Source organism: Trachemys scripta, chromosome 5 (genome assembly GCF_013100865.1).
Source record: "Trachemys scripta elegans isolate TJP31775 chromosome 5, CAS_Tse_1.0, whole genome shotgun sequence".
Lineage (NCBI taxonomy): Eukaryota > Metazoa > Chordata > Testudines > Emydidae > Trachemys > Trachemys scripta.
In genome coordinates this window covers 98,042,177-98,061,806 of record NC_048302.1, presented here as the reverse complement: position 1 = coordinate 98,061,806, position 19,630 = coordinate 98,042,177, and the positions used below count along the sequence as shown (strand labels likewise).

At 44.5% G+C, this 19,630-nt stretch overlaps 1 protein-coding gene across 1 annotated transcript in view; it reads left to right on the top strand.

Annotated features, from left to right (window-relative positions):
• NWD2 (NACHT and WD repeat domain containing 2) overlaps window positions 1-19,630 on the top strand; it is a 135,311-nt gene that overhangs the window by 40,017 nt on the left and 75,664 nt on the right. Inside the window, exon 2 of the mRNA XM_034772686.1 lies at window positions 9,240-9,328. Within this exon, the coding sequence (XP_034628577.1) occupies window positions 9,240-9,328 (89 nt within the window). The remainder of the gene's footprint in view (window positions 1-9,239; window positions 9,329-19,630) is intronic.

Genomic DNA, 19,630 nt, shown 5'->3' with positions numbered 1-19,630 from the left:
GTCAGCAGACTGGTGGTGAGGCCAGGTGGCGGCCCGGTGCTGGGGCCGGTGCTGAGGCCAAGTGGCGGCCTGGAATGGTTCGGCCAGGGCTCCTCTGGCTGCAGGGGGACGGGACTTAAGGCTCCAGTGGATGGGGGGGAGGGTGCTCAGGGCTCCCACAAATGGGGTGGAGGGCACTTGGGGCTCCCGCAGATGGGGGTAGGGCTGGGGCCTTGGGCAGAAGAGGCAGGGCTGTGTGGCTAGCCTCCCCGAAGGGAGGGCTCACGTGCCGCCCATGATGCTACTTACCCCAACAAAGCTAAGTATTGTATTTATACCATGCTCTTCAGTGCGGTTTCTGAATGGCTATGCATTTAGGGTTAGATCAGGAGAGACGCCCTTCGCTCATGCAAAGGCAGAGGTGCCAGCAAAATGTCCCCCCACCCCCACTTCTATGACTGTACAAGAGCATCTAATGATAACAATGCCTGTACCTCCTGTGTTCAAAAGAGCACAAGTCCTGATCACCGGGGGGAGTAAGCTAGAAAAAAGGGGCTATAGAAGAGGCAGGGCCAAAGCCCTACCACCTCTCTGCGGTTGCCCATGGAACAGGGCTGGCACACTGAGAATAGGAAGAGAGAAGTCTGCTGCATCCATTATGATAGAGCATGTTGCTCACCCCTTGTACACAAGGAGCAGCCCTGGAAGAAATGATCACTGTTAATGTTGTGGACGGCTCTGGACTTTGTGTGACCCTGTATAGAAGGGCTAGTCAATAGGCGAACCGTGAGCCAAATCTGGACTGCCAGACGCTTTTGAACGGACCCAGATATATTTTTATTTACTTATTATTGTTTTATTTTCTCTGGAGTTTGGACCTTGATTACCTTGACCAAGAAATTTGGGCCTTGACAAAATGACTACCCCTGCTATATAGCATTCATTTGTGTGGTGGTCTCAGCAGCTGCAAAGGCTGCTTTTTTCTCTCTCTCTTGGTTCCAGGTTTAGCTGCCTGCCCGTCACAAATGTTGTCTGCTGTGTCAGTCAACAGCTTTCCTACTGTCCTCTGCGAGTCGGGTAGCACAACACTCCTATCCAGTCAATCACATTGTTATGGCCCATACAACTGCTGTGGCTGTGACTTTCACTGCAGGTAATCATTACATATGTGTATCAGTTACATTAATAGGCTGTAAACTTAAATGTTCTGTACCTTTGAAGACCAGTTTGGATTTGTAAACAATTTGTGGGATTAACCTCTACAAATTTTCTCATCCCCATTGCCAAATTTGGGCCACTGTGGCTGCTGGTGTGCCTCAGGGAATAGTGAATAGTTGTGTGGGCAGGATTGTTATGGCAGAAGTGTTAGTGATTGCAAAGAGTTGATTGCCTACAATTTTCCTTTTTAACTCCCTATTTTCATTTGCTTATATCTTTCTGAAACTTTCATCGATTGGACAGAACTGTTCCATGTCTGGTATTAGTCAGAAGGTGAATGGTTTTGACAAGTTTGAGACAATACGATTCACTCATTTTCAAATCCAAGAATGTAAAATATACACTCTTCCCTTTATATATATATAAAGGGAAGAGTGTATATTTTACATTCTTGGATTTGAAAATGAGTGAATCGTATTGTCTCAAACTTGTCAAAACCATTCACCTTATATATATATAAAACTACTAACAGAAGAGCTTGCATTCAGAAATTAAAATTTAGCATAGGAAATAGACCACTCAGAGAAGCAGTACACTTGATTATTCTGATGAAAACTAGCTGTGATTTGACTTATCTATGAGCTTTCAAAAAATCATACGTCACATAAACAGTGATCACCTATCATTTGGCAGGAAGGCGGGCCACGTGTATATGGCTAATTTAGCTGCATCATCAAAAATTTACTGAAGGTTTACGCATCAAATGAGGCAGGGCTCTGTAAGCATCCTGCATCATACAATGTGCATTTTCTAATGTGACCACCAGGAGCTCTGCTTCATACATTGCAAAGTAAAGTGCATGCTATCTTGATCCACAGCCCATTGAAGTCGATGGGAGTCTTTCCACTGATTACAGTGGGCTTTGGTTCAGACCCTGAATGAGGCAGGGCATTTTGTAATGATACAAGGTGTGCCCTCAGGGAAGTAGTGATCTGCAGGAGTTGCTGCTCATGGGTAATTATTCATTCAGGGAGGCTGTGTCTGACAAAGGACACAGTGTTTTGTTGGTTTGATATCTATATCAGCCCTGAATTTTAAAAAAGTCTCAACTCATCCTCCACTTTTGCAAATACAATTTTGTGACTACAGTTTATCATAGCTTTTGGGTCTATCATTTGGGTTTCAGAGTACTTGATTAACATTAGGATAAAATACTCTTCTGCTGTTGCCACCAGTTCATTCTGGCAGCTGGAAGAATGTCATTTAAGTAATCTCTTCGTCTGCAGCAGCCTGTAAGTTAAAATTTGCCTGTCTGTGACATTCCCAGTTTTTAGGAACTTGCCAACCTCACAGATTTTCTGTCAGTATGACTCAAGTTAAACTGGTTTAATTAAATAAAATCTATCTGTCATCCATCCTAATTACTCTGCCCCATCTTAAATTACATGCCATTCCATTTCCAGAAAGACAAGCTTCATAAAGTAATAAAAAACAGGAATTCTTAATTGTTCATTAATAAAAGTACCAAAACTTCTGAATTAGTGAGGTCCTATGGTAATGATATTGTTTCTGAATGAGTAGCCTCATCATAAAGGTGGAACATGCTTATGTCCTTAGCTTCAGACATAACCTGCAAGTCTGTGAAACTTAAAGAATTAAGGCAAAAATTTCCCCTCCAATCTGCAACCACCGCAGGATCTCCAACTGTTACAGCCACATGGGCCTCTAACACTTGGTGGGCTCATACAGGAATGACATGCATGTAAGGATCACAAAATCAACAAGGGCCTCTATTCCCAGTCTGACAAGGACAGTGCAATTTAAACAAATAAGAGTTAAAATGAACAGAATTCCAGTTAAACAAATGTTTTATCTTTTTCCATTAAGATTTGTAGACAGGAGTTAAAAATGTAGGGTACCTTGTTGCAATACCAGACAGAATTCCAGTTAGACAAATAGCTTTAGCTCTATTTGATTTTTGGAGCATTAAAAAATTCAGGACTGTTCTGTGTGATGAGCTGGATTTATTTCTCTTTCTGAACTAGGTTCTACCACCCTCATCACATTGAGGAATACTTAATTCCAAAAGTAGTGCCACTGAAATCACACAACCTGAGTGAGGGTGGCAGACTTGTACGCTCTATATTTTGTTCCCCAGACCAAAAACCATCATGGTTCACGCCATATTTTTGCCCTTCAGTGGATCTTTACTTTTGTTCCTCATTCTAGCTTTTCAATATAGAGACTATTTTGTCTGCTATGATATTGGTCATTTTAGTAACTGTGGATAGCATTAGCCAATTAAAACTGTTTTTCTGAATGCTCATGTCCCAACGGTCAGTTGCTTGCTTGTAAGAGACAATGCTATTTTTACACATTTTGGAAAATAGGAAAAGATCATTTCAGACTGGTTCAGGATTCTCCATTGAGTAATGTTTAGGGCTTCTGAATTTCCAGCAAAATATATTCTCTACAGTCACTAAGACACTTGATGCTACTACAGGTATGTATTTTTGTAGTCAGATATCAGTTGATGGCCCGCCATCATGTAAATGTTTTTCTTAAGGAAACACTGCATTTCTTAAGAATATGAGACTTTCTATTTTTGGTAGACTGTTTCACACCAAAATTATCCTGGCTCAAGGCAAAGTACATAGAATATTTCATCCTGGATCAGTGACAAATTTGAAGTCCAATACTTCAATGGCTATAAGTGTAGAAACTGATACTGTAAAATATTTTTGATAAATTAAACACATTTCTGATATACTCATAGATTAAGGTCAGAAGGTACCATTGTGATCACCTAGTCTGACCTCCTGCACATTGCAGGCCACAGGACCTCACCCACTCACTTCTGTAATAGACCCCTAGCCTCTGGCTGAGTTACTGAAGTCCTCAAATCATGATTTAAAGACTTCAAGTTACAGAGAATTCATCATTTACATTAGTTAAAACCTGCAAGTGACCTGTGCTCCATGCTGCAGAGGAAGGTGAAAACCCTCCAGGGTCTCTGCCAGTCTGAGCCAGGGGAAAATGCCTTCCTGACCCCAAATATGGTGATCAGTTAGACCCTGAGCATGTGGGCAAAACCCAGCAGGCAGATACCCAGGAAAGAATTCTCTGTAGTAATTCAGAGCCCTCCCCATCTAGTATCCTGTCTCTGGCCATTGGGGATTTTTGCTACTGGCAGTTGCCAATGAGTCACATGCCATTGTAGGCAGTATTTCATTCCTTAGTAGGCCGTCTATTTTATGTTCTGTTACAGTAGTATCTGCGCACCTCATAATCTTTTTAATGAATTTTTCCTCCCAATATCCCTGTGAGATAGGAAGGTACTATAATCCTCATTTAACACATGGAGGGGAACTGAGGTACAGAGAGACTAAAAGTGACTCGCCTGGGGTCACACAGGTAGTCTGTGGTAACACAGGGAATTGAGCCTGTGTCTCTCAAGTCCCCTACCACCCTAATCACTGAATCTTCCTTTCTCTCTTTAATACGTTAAACATAATTTAAGATGTCAGACCATAAATTCATTATGTATAGAAAAGATATTTAATGTAATGTATTTTAGTTATATTTTTTTCTCTCCACCAGAGATTTATGCAGAAAGAACCTATGGTACTAAAGATAGCCTGACTTTAATATGTAGATATATATTTTAAAACCTTTATAGCACACTTTTTTCAATTTGATGCAGATTTCATAGGTTTGAAAGAAAATTGTGGGGAATGGGAGCATCAGAGAAGCTTGGATCTTTTGATGGCGAAGAGATAGTGAAGGAGTAAACAGAGGGGAGGGAAACTGGAGAAATCCAAGAAGACATCTTCCCTCAAAAATATTGTTTCTTTCACAATGTATGGGAGCAGAAAAATCAATTCATTGGTAATAGATGATAATAAAATAAAATTAGATTTTAGTTTAAATTAGATAAATATAACAAACAAAACAAACCAATACATTCATTGATTTACAATAATAAATTGTGATAATACCTCATACTTATATAGCACTTCAAAGATATGTGTGAATATTAACTACTTAATCTAACTAATTAAATTATGCACCCAAACACACACACTCTCAAACTCTAGATTGCGAAAATGGACCTCAGAATCAGCATTCATATGTCAGTTATGGCATTGGTAAACATGGCATATTGTTTGATTTGTGTGGACATCTGTAGCTTACAACATAAGAGGATTGTTAAGTCAATTTTAAAATGGCTCTTTTAATGTCAAAGCAGTTATACAAATATTGCTCGAACTGCCACAGCTCTACTTTATCTTTCATAAATGAATGCTCTGTTACTTTTCATTTTATGGCACACAGACCCAGTCGTTCACAAGCATAATTTTATTTCCAATAATAACCTTGCACTGACAAAATCACTTTGTGCCTTTCCCCATCCCTTACTGACTCGCAGAGTAGGTGTCGTTCCATAACAAAATCCGATCCACAAACCTACACCTTTTTAGGATTAGATTGAGAGGCTACGAAACATGTTTAACGTGTTTGCAGTGTAGGTATAGCCGTGTCCCACTTTCTCAGGCTATGAAACAGATTACTTGAGATAGCTCTTGATGAACCATCTAATTTAGCTCTAACGTGTCAGTACAGTTCTTCAACAATTAATTATAAATAAATGTGTCCAAAGCTACTTTGGATAGATAGTATTTTAATAAGAACTTTGGTTTCATAGTGTGATCACTTGGGGTTCTGTCTGCACAACTTATAAATTCTGATTGATATTGTGAAGTTGTGTTATGAAAAGCTGCTCTTTCCTGAGGGCCTATATATATGTGGATACACTATTGCTCACAGAGCCTGAAAGCATTACTCCTGGGGGAATTCTGTGCCACTGCGAAATGCACATTCATTTCTGCAAAATTCTGCACGCAGAATTTCCTTTCCCCACAAAAATGGGCTGCAGTGCTGCTAGCTGCCACTAGGGGCCACTGGACCTGGCAGAGCCCAGCTTGCATATGGAAGACACTGCTCCTGGGAAGGAGCTAGAGGGTTCCTGGCAGCTGCAGTTCCTAGCATGCCCAGAGGGAAGGAGAGGATGGTGCACAGGAAACTCTGTTCAAGCCTGGGACCAAACATCAGATTGTTTCTCCCTTTGGATCCCTGGGTTCTGGGGGAGGGGAGGGGACAGGTGTCTGAGCAAGGGGGGGCACCACAGCTGGGAGGGAGGAGTTGTGGGTGTCTAACCCCCAGCCTGGACTCTGGGGTTGGGGGGGGAAGGGGTTAGAGAAACAGGAACTGGGTTGTCATAGAGGTTTCTTTGCCACTCTACTCCTGGGGGAATTTTTGCGTGTGTCTGTATTGTTACAAACATACTTGCATAATTTATTTTGAAATAAATTAACTAAATACTTGAAACTGACGTAAAGCGTATATACCCCAGACAGATAGAAAGGTTAAGGTTAATGACAGTACTTAGATCTCACAACAGTTATGCAAAAAAGAAGCTGCATCCTTAGAAAAACCAGTTTAGCTAGGGTTACCATTCGTCCGGATTTACCCGGACATGTCCTCCTTTTTGTGCTAAAAATAGCGTCCGGGGGGAATTTGTAAATAACTCAAAATGTCCGGGATTTCCCCCCTCCCCCGGCAGAGCAGAGCGAGCGGCTGGGAGGGCTGCAGGAAAGTCACGGGCTGGACTCCGGAGCAGCTGTAGAGGAGCTCCGCCCTGCATTCTGAGCCGGCAGCTCTCCCCTGCAGCCCGGCTCCGGCAGCACTGTGCAGGGCCAGGGACCGGGTTTTGTTGTGCTGGGGAGCGCAGCCATGTGTCCGGCTCGCACAGAGCCCAACACCCTGTTCTGAGCAGCAGGGTAAGGGGGCCAGGGGGCAGGAGAAGGGGCAGGGAGGTTCTGGAGGGGGCAGTCAAGAAACGGGGGAGGGGGTCGGGAGTTCAGGGGGGGGCTTTTTGGGGGGAGTGGAGAAAGTTTTGGGCAGTCAGGGTACAGGTAGGGGGTAGGGTCCTGGGGGGCAGTTGGGGGGGTCTTAGGAGGGGGCAGTTAGGGGACAAGGAACAGGGAGTCTTAGGTAGGGGTTGGGGTTCTGGAGGGCAGTTAGGAGCAGGGGTCCCAGGAGGGGGCAGTCAGGGGACAAGGAGCGGCGGGGGGGGTTGGCAGTTCTGTGGGGGAGCTGTCGGGGGCAGGAGTGGGGAGAGGGATCGGAGCAGTCAGGGGACAGGGAGCAGAGGGGTTTAGATGGGTTGGGAGTTCTGGGGGGGGCTGTCAGGGGGTGGGGAGTGGTTGGATGGGGCGTGGGAGTCCCAGGGGTCTGTCTGGGGGTGGGGGTGTAGATAAGGGTTGGGGCAATCAGGGGACAAGAGGCAGGGAGGCTTAGATAGGGAGTGGAGTCCTGGGGGGCAGTTAGGGGCAGGGGTCCCAGGAGGGGGCAGTCAGGGGACAAGGAACAGGGGGGGGTTGGGGGTTCTGGGGGGGCGGGAAGTGGGAGGGGCAGGGGCGGGGCTAGGGCGGGGCTCCTCCCGTCCTCTTTTTTGCTTGCTGAAATATGGTAACCCTAGTTTAGCTGTTTCCTCTGGAAGGAAAGTAGGAGCAGTGGAACAGTACCAGGAGGAGAACAAAAGAGACCAGGTGGCCAGAAAGGGTTTAAATGAGGTAAGAGTGCCCTACATACTTTCCTGAGCCCAGCTGGCCCCCAAGGACTCTGCAAAATCCCGGGAACTCGGACCCCAGCTCAAAGAATGCCCTGGAGTGGTGAAGAAAGTGAGGCAGGGACATGCAGTTAGTGTTTGTTGTTTTGTATGATCAGTGCGCTCCTGTGCTTTACTTGATTAAGTATAAAAGAGGATAAAGGCGTTTAAGACTGTGCAAAGTGTTTGTGTATGTATGTGTTGACTGCTTCAGAACTGCTGTGTGCCCCTGAGAGGGGTAAACTGTAAACAAGAAACTTTGTACCCCTGGGGCAAAGTTTGAATAATCAGGGTATCTCTGAGGTCAGTGCTGGTCTTAGAGGGCTACAGCAGGTGGGCTGAGAACCCACATTTCCTAGAAGAGGAACAGACAGATAGAGTCAATGCTCAGGAAATGTGTCAGAGAAGCCACGGGAGGAACCAGTGCTACAGCCTGCTGCAGCTCTAAAAGCTTGAAACACACTGGGAACATAGACCAGCAGAGGCTTGGATTCCCCTCACAGCAGTCCCAGTGGGTGGCTGACAGAGAGCACTTGCTAGGATCTTTGATATTAAGGCTACATCTATACTAGAGGTGTTATTCCCAGTTCATGTAGGCATACTCTTGCTAGCTCTCATCTGAGTTAGGATGCTAAAAATAGTAGTGTAGCCATGGTAGCATGGGCAGTGGTGGCACTGTACTAGCCGTCCTGAGTACAAACCTGCCTGAACCCCCTGGGTGCCGTTGTTGCCTGCGCTACTGTGGCTACAATACTATTTTTAGTGCACTTGCTCAGATGAGAACTACCACAAGTATGTCTATGCGAGATGAGAATCAAATCCACAGTTCGAAGAACAGAGGTAGTCTTAGTAATCTCCAATTTTTTTTTATTATGAAAACAGGCCTCTGGGGATCTGCATACCCAGACTTGTAGGCCACATGTGGGTGTCAGGATTGGTGCATTTTTGTATACTTATTTCAATGCTCCTCTTTTAAGAGATTACAAAATTAGAGGGGGTGAAGATATGATGGCAGAATTTTGCTCTTACTGCAATGAAACCTTGATTTATCTATGGATATTCTGCTATACCTACCTAATCTTTGGTTTGTCTCTTTGTTCTGGAGGTTTTGCTAATCAGTAAAATTCAGCTCCCTGAAAATTAAATAAAAGTCAAGTTGACATATGACTGCTGACTTTACAGGGTCAGTTCAGTCATGTTTTACAGAAGAGTACTAGTAAAATATGTATTAAGATGGATGTATTAAATATCATAACAAATTTACATTAAACATAACATCCAGGGACATAAAGTTTAGGTATTGAAATCCCCCTATTAGATTTTCACTCATTTTTTCAAGACTTGTTTATTTTCCTCCATAAATCTATATATATCATAAAAATATAGCGTTAATATAAATATTGTTAACACCATTCTTTTTTTTCTATCACAGATACAGTAGCAGAAAGAAGTACACTAAGAGAACATGTTTGTCCGAAGCTGAGAGAATTCTGCAGGGAAAACTATGGGCTGGAATTACAGGTAGATTTTATCACATTAATTATTCAATTATGATATATAATTAACCTTCCTATTTTTTGAAAATATTTTTGATTTATATGTAAAAATAGTGTAATTATTGATAAATCTGGCACAAAATAGAAGCCTATACAAAACAAAAAAAAGTATAAGTAATATGATAATTTTGTCAAATTGAAGTGCTGAAAGCATCACAAGTGAAGACTGCTGTTATTAATAAAAAGACAACTAGGAAAAATCCACTGCTCTATGTAAGAGTGTTTACTGGTAAATAAGAACAATACAGTAACAAATTAATAACATTTCCTCTTGAAAATTATGCATAATGAAACTGTCTGTTTTAAAAATACAAAACACCTAAGAGGAAATAATGTCACATCCAAGTTATGGTGCTGTCTTTCTAGAAATTAAAGTCACATATAGTTTCAACATTTGGGTTAATGTTAATCACATCATTACTGCTTTTCTTTTGATCATCATTTAAGTTACCGCATCTTCATATTACATATAATAATTACTGCTCCAACTACAATTTTGTCAGCAGTAACACAGAAATGAATTTGATAGGCAGATTATTGAATCCTTGATGACTAATGAAACAAACTCTGAACATTTTTTTTTAAACTATCCCCTGTGTTTGCAGAGTCATGACCAGGTTTGGAAAGATATGGAGTAAAATCCTGGCTCCATTAAAGTCAATGGCAAAATTCCCACTGACTTCAGTGGGACTAGGATTTCACTCATGAACTTTTTTCACCTTGTATTTTGCAGTAACTTGGTCCTTCCATACCTTTTGTGGAACAATATCAGTAATGAATATAAAAGTCATTCATCATCTTGCAGTTAGCTAGGCATGTGTTTAAGTACCTTCCTGAAGACTCTGGCAATAGAAGACTCCCATTGGGCCCAGCTGGCAGCAGTGGCGCAGGTAGCGCAAGGTGATGGTGCTGTCAGGACAGAGCATGGCCGCCATGCTGGCCACCAGCCTGGAGTTGGTGTTGCAGAGCCAGGCCAATGCCAGCTACTTTTTCAAGATCCTGGAGGCAGCTGAAGATGCCACTATCCTTTGCACCATCAGACCCTGTAGCCAGTTTGGGGCACTGCTAGAGTGGGGGGAGCTGTTTGTAGGCCAGCTGTTTGACCAAGAGTCCTCTTTCACAGAGAACTGCAGTGCAAAATATGGAGGAGTTGTGTCAACTGCTTGGCGGAGCTGATGGGCCATGAGTCTTTTCAGGTCAAGGAATTATCACAAACTTTGATGAGTTGGAAGGGAAATACCCTTTGGTCAAGGCAGAATGGGAGTTTCAGTTTCCCTCATGGGCTTTTAAAATTATTTGTGGAGAACTGTCATAGGGTCTGCTTACCGCTAGTGAGCGTCCTCCTGGTCGCTCTGGGGATTAGCTGATTCCAGGTCCGACACATCCTTTCCACCTCTCGCTGCACGCCTGCCTTCTCTTCCTGGCCCTCAGTGAGGCAAGATGCTCCATGGCTTGGCCCTCTGGCTAAGTCACATGTCCTCCTCTTCTGGGGTATCAAAGTCTCTTCTTATGAATGGGCTCAGGCAGTTTTCCCATTCACTGTTCAGCTGGTGCCACTTCTCCAGTGGCTGATAGGGGAAACAGGCCTGCTCTCTACTCTGGGTTCCAGCTCATGGACCATCTAATCAGCAGCCACAGTCTGTTCCATTCTTTATCTTACTACCTTTTGCTTTAGCATTTCATAACCTTCTGGCTGCTCCCCGCCCCCCAGATTTGCCAGCCCCAAAACTCACTCCTCCCAGAGGGTAACTGCAGGATACTTTGTCCGTGTAGACCCTAGACATACCTCCCTTCTCCCAGGGAGTGACTACAGCCTATTTCCCTGCAGCCCTCCTCTGCTAACTTCCTGTCTTTATAAACCCAGCCCAGCTTGTTCCTCCTCAGCTGGGCTTCCTCATTATTCAGTCAGGGGATTACTTAAACTACCTGATCCCCCTCAGCTGTGGCCTGTCTGGCTAACTGGCCCCTTTCTTAGCGTACCATAACCTCTTCAGAGCAAGTGTGGGGTCAATACCCCGTCACAAGAACTTAATCTCTTGAGAAGAGAACTCTTCACTCCTGAACTCGCGTTTCCAAAAATACCTGGATTATGATGACATTTGGTATTTTGTGATGAAGGCAGTTGTTGAAAACATCAGACAAGTCATGCAGAAGACAAAAAAGTGTATCACTTTACTAGCAGAATGTATTCTTCCTCATTTCGTCCATTAGCATGCCAAACAAAGAAAATGAGGTGGCTCCACTTCTGTAGTGGATGAGGTGGTCCTGCCACAGGTGATCTTAATATATGGCTTGTTCTATTTCTTCTTTTGTATGGCATTTAAAAAGCAACAGGCTGGAATTAAAATTGAATATTGAGATTCAACAGCCATTCTAATGCTTGTAGGGTAGCTAGATGGATGCCCCTTGTGCCACTACTGTAAGTGTGAAGGGGGCAATTGTCTGTAATGTATTGCATGGTTTGTACCCAGTCTTTCCCCTAGCCGTGGTTTTCATAGCACAGTTTGGAGATTCTCCGATTTTCCATTTGTGGAGGAGATATCCACATCTTCCATGCATTGTCTGAATGCAGTTGAGTGCAGGCCACTGCCTATGGGGAAGGCAGAATCCTAGGACTTCTTTTGTTGGATCTTCAATCAGGTCTGCATTTGGGACATCACAAAGGCCCATGATTTGAGCCAGTGAATGCTGGTGTTCTTTCTGCTGGCCTGTAGTGTTGTGGTCATGCAAAAGAGGCAGACCACAAAAGTCCACTTTCAACAGCACTTTGGCCTTGTAGTTATTCAAATGGAAGGCATAGACAAGTGTTTTCGAAGCATTTGGTTTCAATTGCCAAGCGTTGAAATACATCTCAAGTGTCCAGAGGCCATTGTTCATGACCTTTTCTGTGGCCTCCAGAGAGGACACTTGAATTGCTAACACAATGTCGTCTGCATAGATGAATTTATAGGATAATGTGATAGGAATATCATTGGTATAGAGATTGAATAGTGTGGGCACTAAAACGGATCCCAATCTCTGTAATTTACTGGCAGATTCACCAAGGTGTACGGTGAATCTTCCATCACTCAGCATCTTGGTGATGAGTCTGATTGTTGATTGGCATGGGAAAGCTAATGATAACTTCAGCAGGAGACCTTTGCACCATACAGTATTATATGCAGAAGAAAAGTCAATGAATGCTGCCACTGTTTTTAATTTTTGCTGGTAGCCACATTTTATATAGCTGGTTAAGGCCAGCAGCTGGTCTTAACAGGTGTAACTGGTTCTAAATTCAGCCTGCTCTTTGGGAACCAATTATCCAGTATTGGCTGTAACCTTTGAAGTAGGACCTGATCCAACACTTTATAGCAACTGCTAAAGAGGGAGATGAGCTGGTAGCTTTTTGGATCAGTGTCCTCTTTTCTGGGTTTCAAAATGGCTATGATCGTGGCTACCTTCCACTCTTTTGGTATTATGCTAGAAGAGTGGATGTTGCTGAAGAAGTCTGTCAGTCACCTTCTTGTCTTTGAAACAAGATTCTTCAGGAATTCTGAATATATTTCATCCATTCCTCCCACTTTCCTGGACTTCGTGTTGGAGAGACTCTTGTTGACTTTATCTACTGTCTAGGGGACAGAAAGGGTTGAAAACAATGGGCACTAGTTTAGTGCACAGTAAAGTTGTTTGTGGACTTGCTGCCTTATGTTTTTATTCATTGGTACATGGGAGTTGGCAATTAACTGCGTGGAGGTGGCATCTGCACTTATCTGAGGTGGTTTGTAGACTGCTGGAGCCGCAGTGCCTAAAACACTAAACAGCTTCTAGGCTTTGCAGCTTGACGTGAAGTCAAGTGCCATCACAGTTTCACACCACCTTTTTCTTCATGCTGAGTTCAAAGACTCAAGCAAAGCCATTGCAGTTTTGGGGCTTTTAGTCAGCGTGATATTGCCAGAAGAGGGCCTCGCTCACTCTTTCCAGCAAGGAGTGAATGCTTTTTTAAAAATCCCTTGCAATCAACTGATATGAATAGGCCTATAAAGTGGTGGTAATGAGCCACATATGTCAAGCCCTTTATGATAACCATATAGCAGGACCAGTCAGCAGACTGTAGATTCCAGCACAGTTTCAGGAGGGATTGAATGAGTGGAACATGTAGGCCTGTGCAAATCATAACTGGGCAGTATCGGTTATTGGGAAAGTCATCAAGAACTGACCTTGAGAATGGTATTGGGTGGTTACTGATGTTGTGCAAGACAAAACAAAGAACTGGAGTGTAGCACTTCTTCCATCAATCCAACTGACCATGCCACAATCTTTGGTATTATAGAGGAGGTGTTGGTCTTTGGTGAAAGCCCAGAATGTCAGCTGTTCTCCAGTACAGTCATTCTTGTATAGCCCCATGTAGGATGTAGGATGGCTTGGTAATGCTGGACAGAGCCATTTCGTTGATGGTGGCTTGTACACGTTTACGACTGCAGATCACTGATCTTGATGGCGATTGAGTAGGGGTTCATAGTAGGCATGACCTAGATGGAATTCTTAAGGTCATGTTTTTTACATATGTTACAAGTCCATATTTAGGGTGATGCCTTGCAAATATGAGAACATTTCTGTTGATCTTTGCATGGTGGTCTTCATTCTCCAGGTATGTTTCTTGTAGCTCTAGGACATCAACATTTTGAGTCCGCAAGATGATTGCAATGTAATCACATTTTGTGTTAGGCCCTCAATAAAGAGCTGCATAATTTGCAGCAAAGGTCCTGTTTGAAGGAAGGTTTGGCCCTGACCGGGCCCATTCTGTCACCAATTTGATGACCTCAAATATATGGCTTGTAAACTGGTGTCAGGTGAATGACACTGTAGCCATAAATGTCTCCATATATTTGATAAACCTCAACTAGTAAGAAAGTAGTTTATTCAGAGAAATATTATGAACTTTTATATATATTGTTTTTTGGCTCCTACGTACAGAGGCTGAAAGAACAGACTTGAATTATCAAAAGCAGCTGCTCATGAATGACACTAAGTAACTCCATCTACTATGTGTTACCAGTGTTGATGGGACCAAATTCTTGAATGCAGGTCAGTCACTTGGTACAAAGTTGCCTTAGCAGAAAATTGCCAAAGGCTAAATGTCTCCTGCTTTGAAAATTAGCATGATCTTGGTGATTACTGTGGCTAGATGCCTAAACAAATTTCAGTGGGAGACAGTGCTTCTGTGACAGCTGCCTAATCCTGGATATTATTGCCAGAGTGGTGAGAGTAGGTTAGACCTATTTCTACTTACAATTTGGAGGAGGAGGAACAGGGCAAGTGCAAGCCTGAATGCCGGTCAGGAGTTAAATAGTGTCTCTTCACTGTTTGATGTAGCCAGTTGAATGGTTTGGTAAAGTCCCAGACTTGTATTTCCAGAAGCAATGAAGAAATTTCCTTTTCTGTTGACTTTGGTCTTGGATCTTGCAAGATGTTGAGTGTGCAGCCCTAAATCCAGTTAAACACATACTTGACTTTAAGCATGAGAGAAGTCCCTTTAAAATTAATGGGAGCCAATCACCTTTAACAAGTTTCTCTTGTCAAGTTAATTTTTAGCTCTGTCTGGTAACAATTTGAAAATAAAATGTTTCTCCATCTCTCACAAGAAACAGGTAAGCATGGCAGAGAACAGAGCTAATTTTGGCAAGGGGTGAGAAGACAGAAGTAGAAATTCCATTACTCTGCATAAATTGGCACAGAATACATCCTATGATAGTGTCTTCTCAAGATGTCCAGCTTTACATCTTCTCCATCTGTTAGGAGTGAAATAAACATAAGTAAATTGCCAAGGGCCATATACAAAGACTTAAATAGACAGTTTCTTTTGGTGGCGATGAGAGAGGTGAACCTAGTTCCCAGAGTGCCATGCTGAACCTGTGTCTTGGGAAAACAGCACCTCAGCTGTTTTCATTTCACATAAACTTCCAAAGTTTTAGCTGGGCTATTCAGTGGATCTTTGAGGAATTGGTGCTCAATTCCAGATGGAATTCAGTATGAGTTGGGTACCTAACTTCCTTAGGTTCCTTTGAAAGCCCCCTCCTTCCTTGTTAGCCTCTCATTTGCAAGAGCAGGACTGTGTTCTCATCAGCCAGTCTGCTTTGCCTCTGCTCCCTGTCTTGTGGTATTGGTGGAAGGATGATGCAGTGCTTATGACATTATCCTGACTTGGGAGTCATGGGTTCAAGCTGCCTCTGTTCAACATCTGTAAAATGGGGGGATAATACTTCCCTATCTCACGGGGAAGGATAAATACATTAAAGACTGTGAGGTGCTCAGATACATCAGTAATGGGGGCCATGTAAATACCTAAGATGTTCTTGAATAAACTTGTATTGCATTTAAAAAAAAAACTCCCATGGACTTCACTGGGCTTTGGTTTAGGCTCTCAGAAAGGAGGAATAAATTCACTATGCAATATTGTAAAAATGTAACTTATCAGAAAATTCTAATTCCAAATCTTCAGGCATTCCTCCCAACACACTAATATTAAATGTCTTTGCATTGCTTCCCCGTAACTCAATTTTATGAAATAAAGAAGCATTGTCTTTAGTGTTAACAGTTAATGTCTTTAAGCTATCATTCTGCATCTGAAGTCCTGCATCCCTCTTGATATGCTTTCATCAGCAGGTTCTGATTGTTGTTGGGGCTTTTTCTTATGAAAATCAATATTATTTGAATTAAGAGAATCCATCTTAGGGTATGTCTACAGTATGAAATTAGGCCGAATGTATAGAAGCCGGTTTTATAGAAATCGGTTGTATACAGCCGATTGTGTGTGTCCCCACATAAAATGCTCTAAGTGCATGAAGTCGGCGGACCGCGTCCACAATACTGAGGCTAGCGTCGACTTCCGGAGCGTTGCACTATGGGTAGCTATCCCACAGTTCCCGCAGTCTCCGCCGCCCATTGGAATTCTGGGTTGAGATCCCAATGCCTGAATGATGCAAAACAGAGTCGCGGGGGGTTCTGGGTACATGTCGTCAGGCACCTCCCCCTCTGTCAGAGCAACGGCAGACAATCGATTCGTGCCTTTTTACCTGGGTTACCTGTGCAGACAACATACCACGCCAAGCATGGAGCCCGCTCAGCTCAGTTCACCGTCACCATATGTCCTCTGGGTGCCGGCAGACGTGGTACTGCATTGCTACACAGCAGCAGCTAATTGCCTTTTGGCAGTAGATGGTGCAGTATGATTGGTAGCCTTCATCGGTGATCTGGGTTCTGGCAGACGTGGGGCTGGCAGACGTGGGGCTGCATTGCACACAACAGCAGCCCCTTGCCTTCTGGTAGAAGATGGTATATTATGACTGATATCCGTCGTCATCGTACTGCAGTGGCTGTCAATCATGGGCACCTGGGCAGACTCGACGATGATGGCTATCAGTCGTAGTATGCTATTTTCTGCCAAGCACCCAGTATTTTCTGCCAAGCACCCAGAAGATGCCGAGGGCTATCAGTCATGCTGCACCGTCGTCTGCCAGCTTAAGATGTAAAAAATAGATTTGTTCTGTATTCATTTGCTTCATTTGAGTTCAATCTTTGGGGGGGGGCATTCTGTGTGACAGTTGTTTGTGTTTCTCCCTGATGCACAGCCACCTTTGTTGATTTTAATTCCCTGTACCTGTACGCCATGTCGTCACTCGCCCCTCCTTCCCTCCCTCCGTCCGTCCGTCAGATACTAGTTTCGCGCCTTTTTTCAGACCAGATGCCATAGCACTGGGATCATGGAGCCCGTTCAGATCACCGCAGCAGTTATGAGCACTATGAACACCACGCGCATTGTCCTGGAGTATATGCAGAGCCAGGACATGCCAAAGCAAAACCAGGACCAGCCAAGGAGGCAATTGCAGCGCAGCGACAAGAGTGATGAGGAAATTGATATGGACATAGACCTCTCACCAAGTACAGGCCCCAGCAATGCCCAAATCATGGTGTTACTGGGGCAGGTTCATGCCGTGGAATGCCTATTCTGGGCACGGGAAACAAGCACAGACTGGTGGGATCGCATCGTGCTGCAGGTGTGGGACGATTCCCAGTGGCTGCGAAACTTTCGCATGCGTAAGGGCACTTTTATGGAACTTTGTGACTTCCTTTCCCCTGCCCTGAAGCGCCAGAATACCAGGATGAGAGCAGCCCTCACAGTTGAGAAGCGAGTGGCGATAGCCCTGTGGAAGCTTGCAACGTCAGACAGCTACCGGTCAGTCGGGAATCAATTTGGAGTGGACAAATCTACTGTGGGGGCTGCTGTGATCCAAGTTGCCAGGGCAATGAAAGACCTGGTGATATCAAGGGTAGTGACTCTGGGAAACATGCAGGCCATAGTGGATGGCTTTGCTGAAATGGGATTCCCAAACTGTGGTGGGGTGATAGATGGAACCCATATCCCTATCTTGGCACCGGAGCACCAAGCCACCGAGTACATAAACCACAAGGGGTACTTTTCAATGCTGCTGCAAGCCCTGGTGGATCACAACATCAATGTGGGATGGCCGGGAAAGGTACATGATGCTCGCGTCTTCAAGAACTCTGGTCTGTTTTGAAAGCTGGAGGAAGGGACTTTCTTCCCGGACCAGAAAGTAACCGTTGGGGATGTTGAAATGCCTATAGTTATCCTTGGGGACCCAGCCTACCCCTTAATGCCATGGCTCATGAAGCCGTACACACGCAGCCTGGACAGTAGTCAGGACCTGTTCAACTACAGGCTGAACAAGTGCCGAATGGTGGTGGAATGTGCATTTGGACGTTTAAAAGTGCACTAGCGCAGCTTACTGACTCGCTCAGACCTCAGTGAAAAGAATATCCCCATTGTTATTGCTGCTTGCTGTGCGCTCCACAATATCTGTGAAAGTAAGGGGGAGACATTTATGGCGGGGTGGGAGGTTGAGGCACATCATCCTGCCATTGATTACTCGCAGCCAGACACCAGGGCGGTTAGAAGAGCACAGTAGGGTGCGGTGCGCATCAGAGAAGCTTTGAAAACGAGTTTTGTGACTGGCCAGGCTACGGTGTGAGACTTCTGTTTGTTTCTCCTTGATGAACCCTCCGCCCCACCAGCCCCCACCCGGTTCACTCTACTTCCCTGTAAACCAAAAACCCCACCCTCCCCTCCCCCTTCGATCACCGCTTGCAGAGGCAATAAAGTCATTGTTACTTCACATTCATGCATTCTTTATTAATTCATCACACAACTAGGGGGATAACTGCCAAAGTAGCCCAGGATGGGTGGGGGAGGAGGGAAGGAAAAGGACACACTGCAGTTTAAAACTTTAACTCTTATTGAAGGCCAGCCTTCTGATGCTCAGGCAATCATCTGGGGTGGAGTGACTGGGTGGCCGGAGGCCCCCCCACTGTGTTCTTGGGCGTCTGGGTGAGGAGGCTATGGAACTTGGGGAGGAGGGCTGTTGGTTACACAGGGGCTGTAGCGGCGGTCTCTGCTCCTGCTGCCTTTCCTGCAGCTCAACCATATGTTGGAGCATATCAGTTTGATGCTCCAGCAGCCGGAGCATCAACTCTTGCCTTCTGTCTGCAAGCTGACACCACCTATCATCTTCAGCCCGCCACTTGCTCTCTTCATCCCGCGATTCAGCCCGCCACCTCTCCTCTCGTTCATACTGTGCTTTTCTGTAGTCTGACATTGACTGCCTCCACGCATTCTGCTGTGCTCTTTCAGCGTGGGAGGACATCTGGAGCTCCGTGAACATGTCATCCCGAGTCCGCCATTTTCTCCTTCTAATCTTCACTAGCCTCTGTGAAGGAGAAACATTTGCAGCTGGTAGAGGAGAAGGGAGAGGTGGTTAAAAAAGACACATTTTAGAGAACAATGGGTACACTCTTTCGAGTTAAATTTTGCTGTTCACATTACACAGCACATGTGCTTGCGTTACAAGGTCGCATTTTTCCTCTTATATTGAGGGCCTGCCGGTTTGGTGTGAGAGATCACTCACGCAGTGCCAGGCAAAAGATTTCGGCTTGCAGGCAGTCATGGTAAGCCACAGTCTTTTGGCTTTTTTCACCTTCTTAACGTGTGGGAATGGTTTCAAACAGTAGCACCCTCATTTCCCATACCAAGCACCCGTTGGGTTGGCCATTTAAAATGGGTTTGCAATGTAAAAGGAGGGGCTGCGGTTTCCGGGTTAACATGCAGCACAAACCCAACTAACCCCCCTCCGTCCCCCCACACACCCAATTCTCTGGGATGATCACTTCACCCCTCCCCCCCACCACGTGGCTAACAGCGGGGAACATTTCTGTT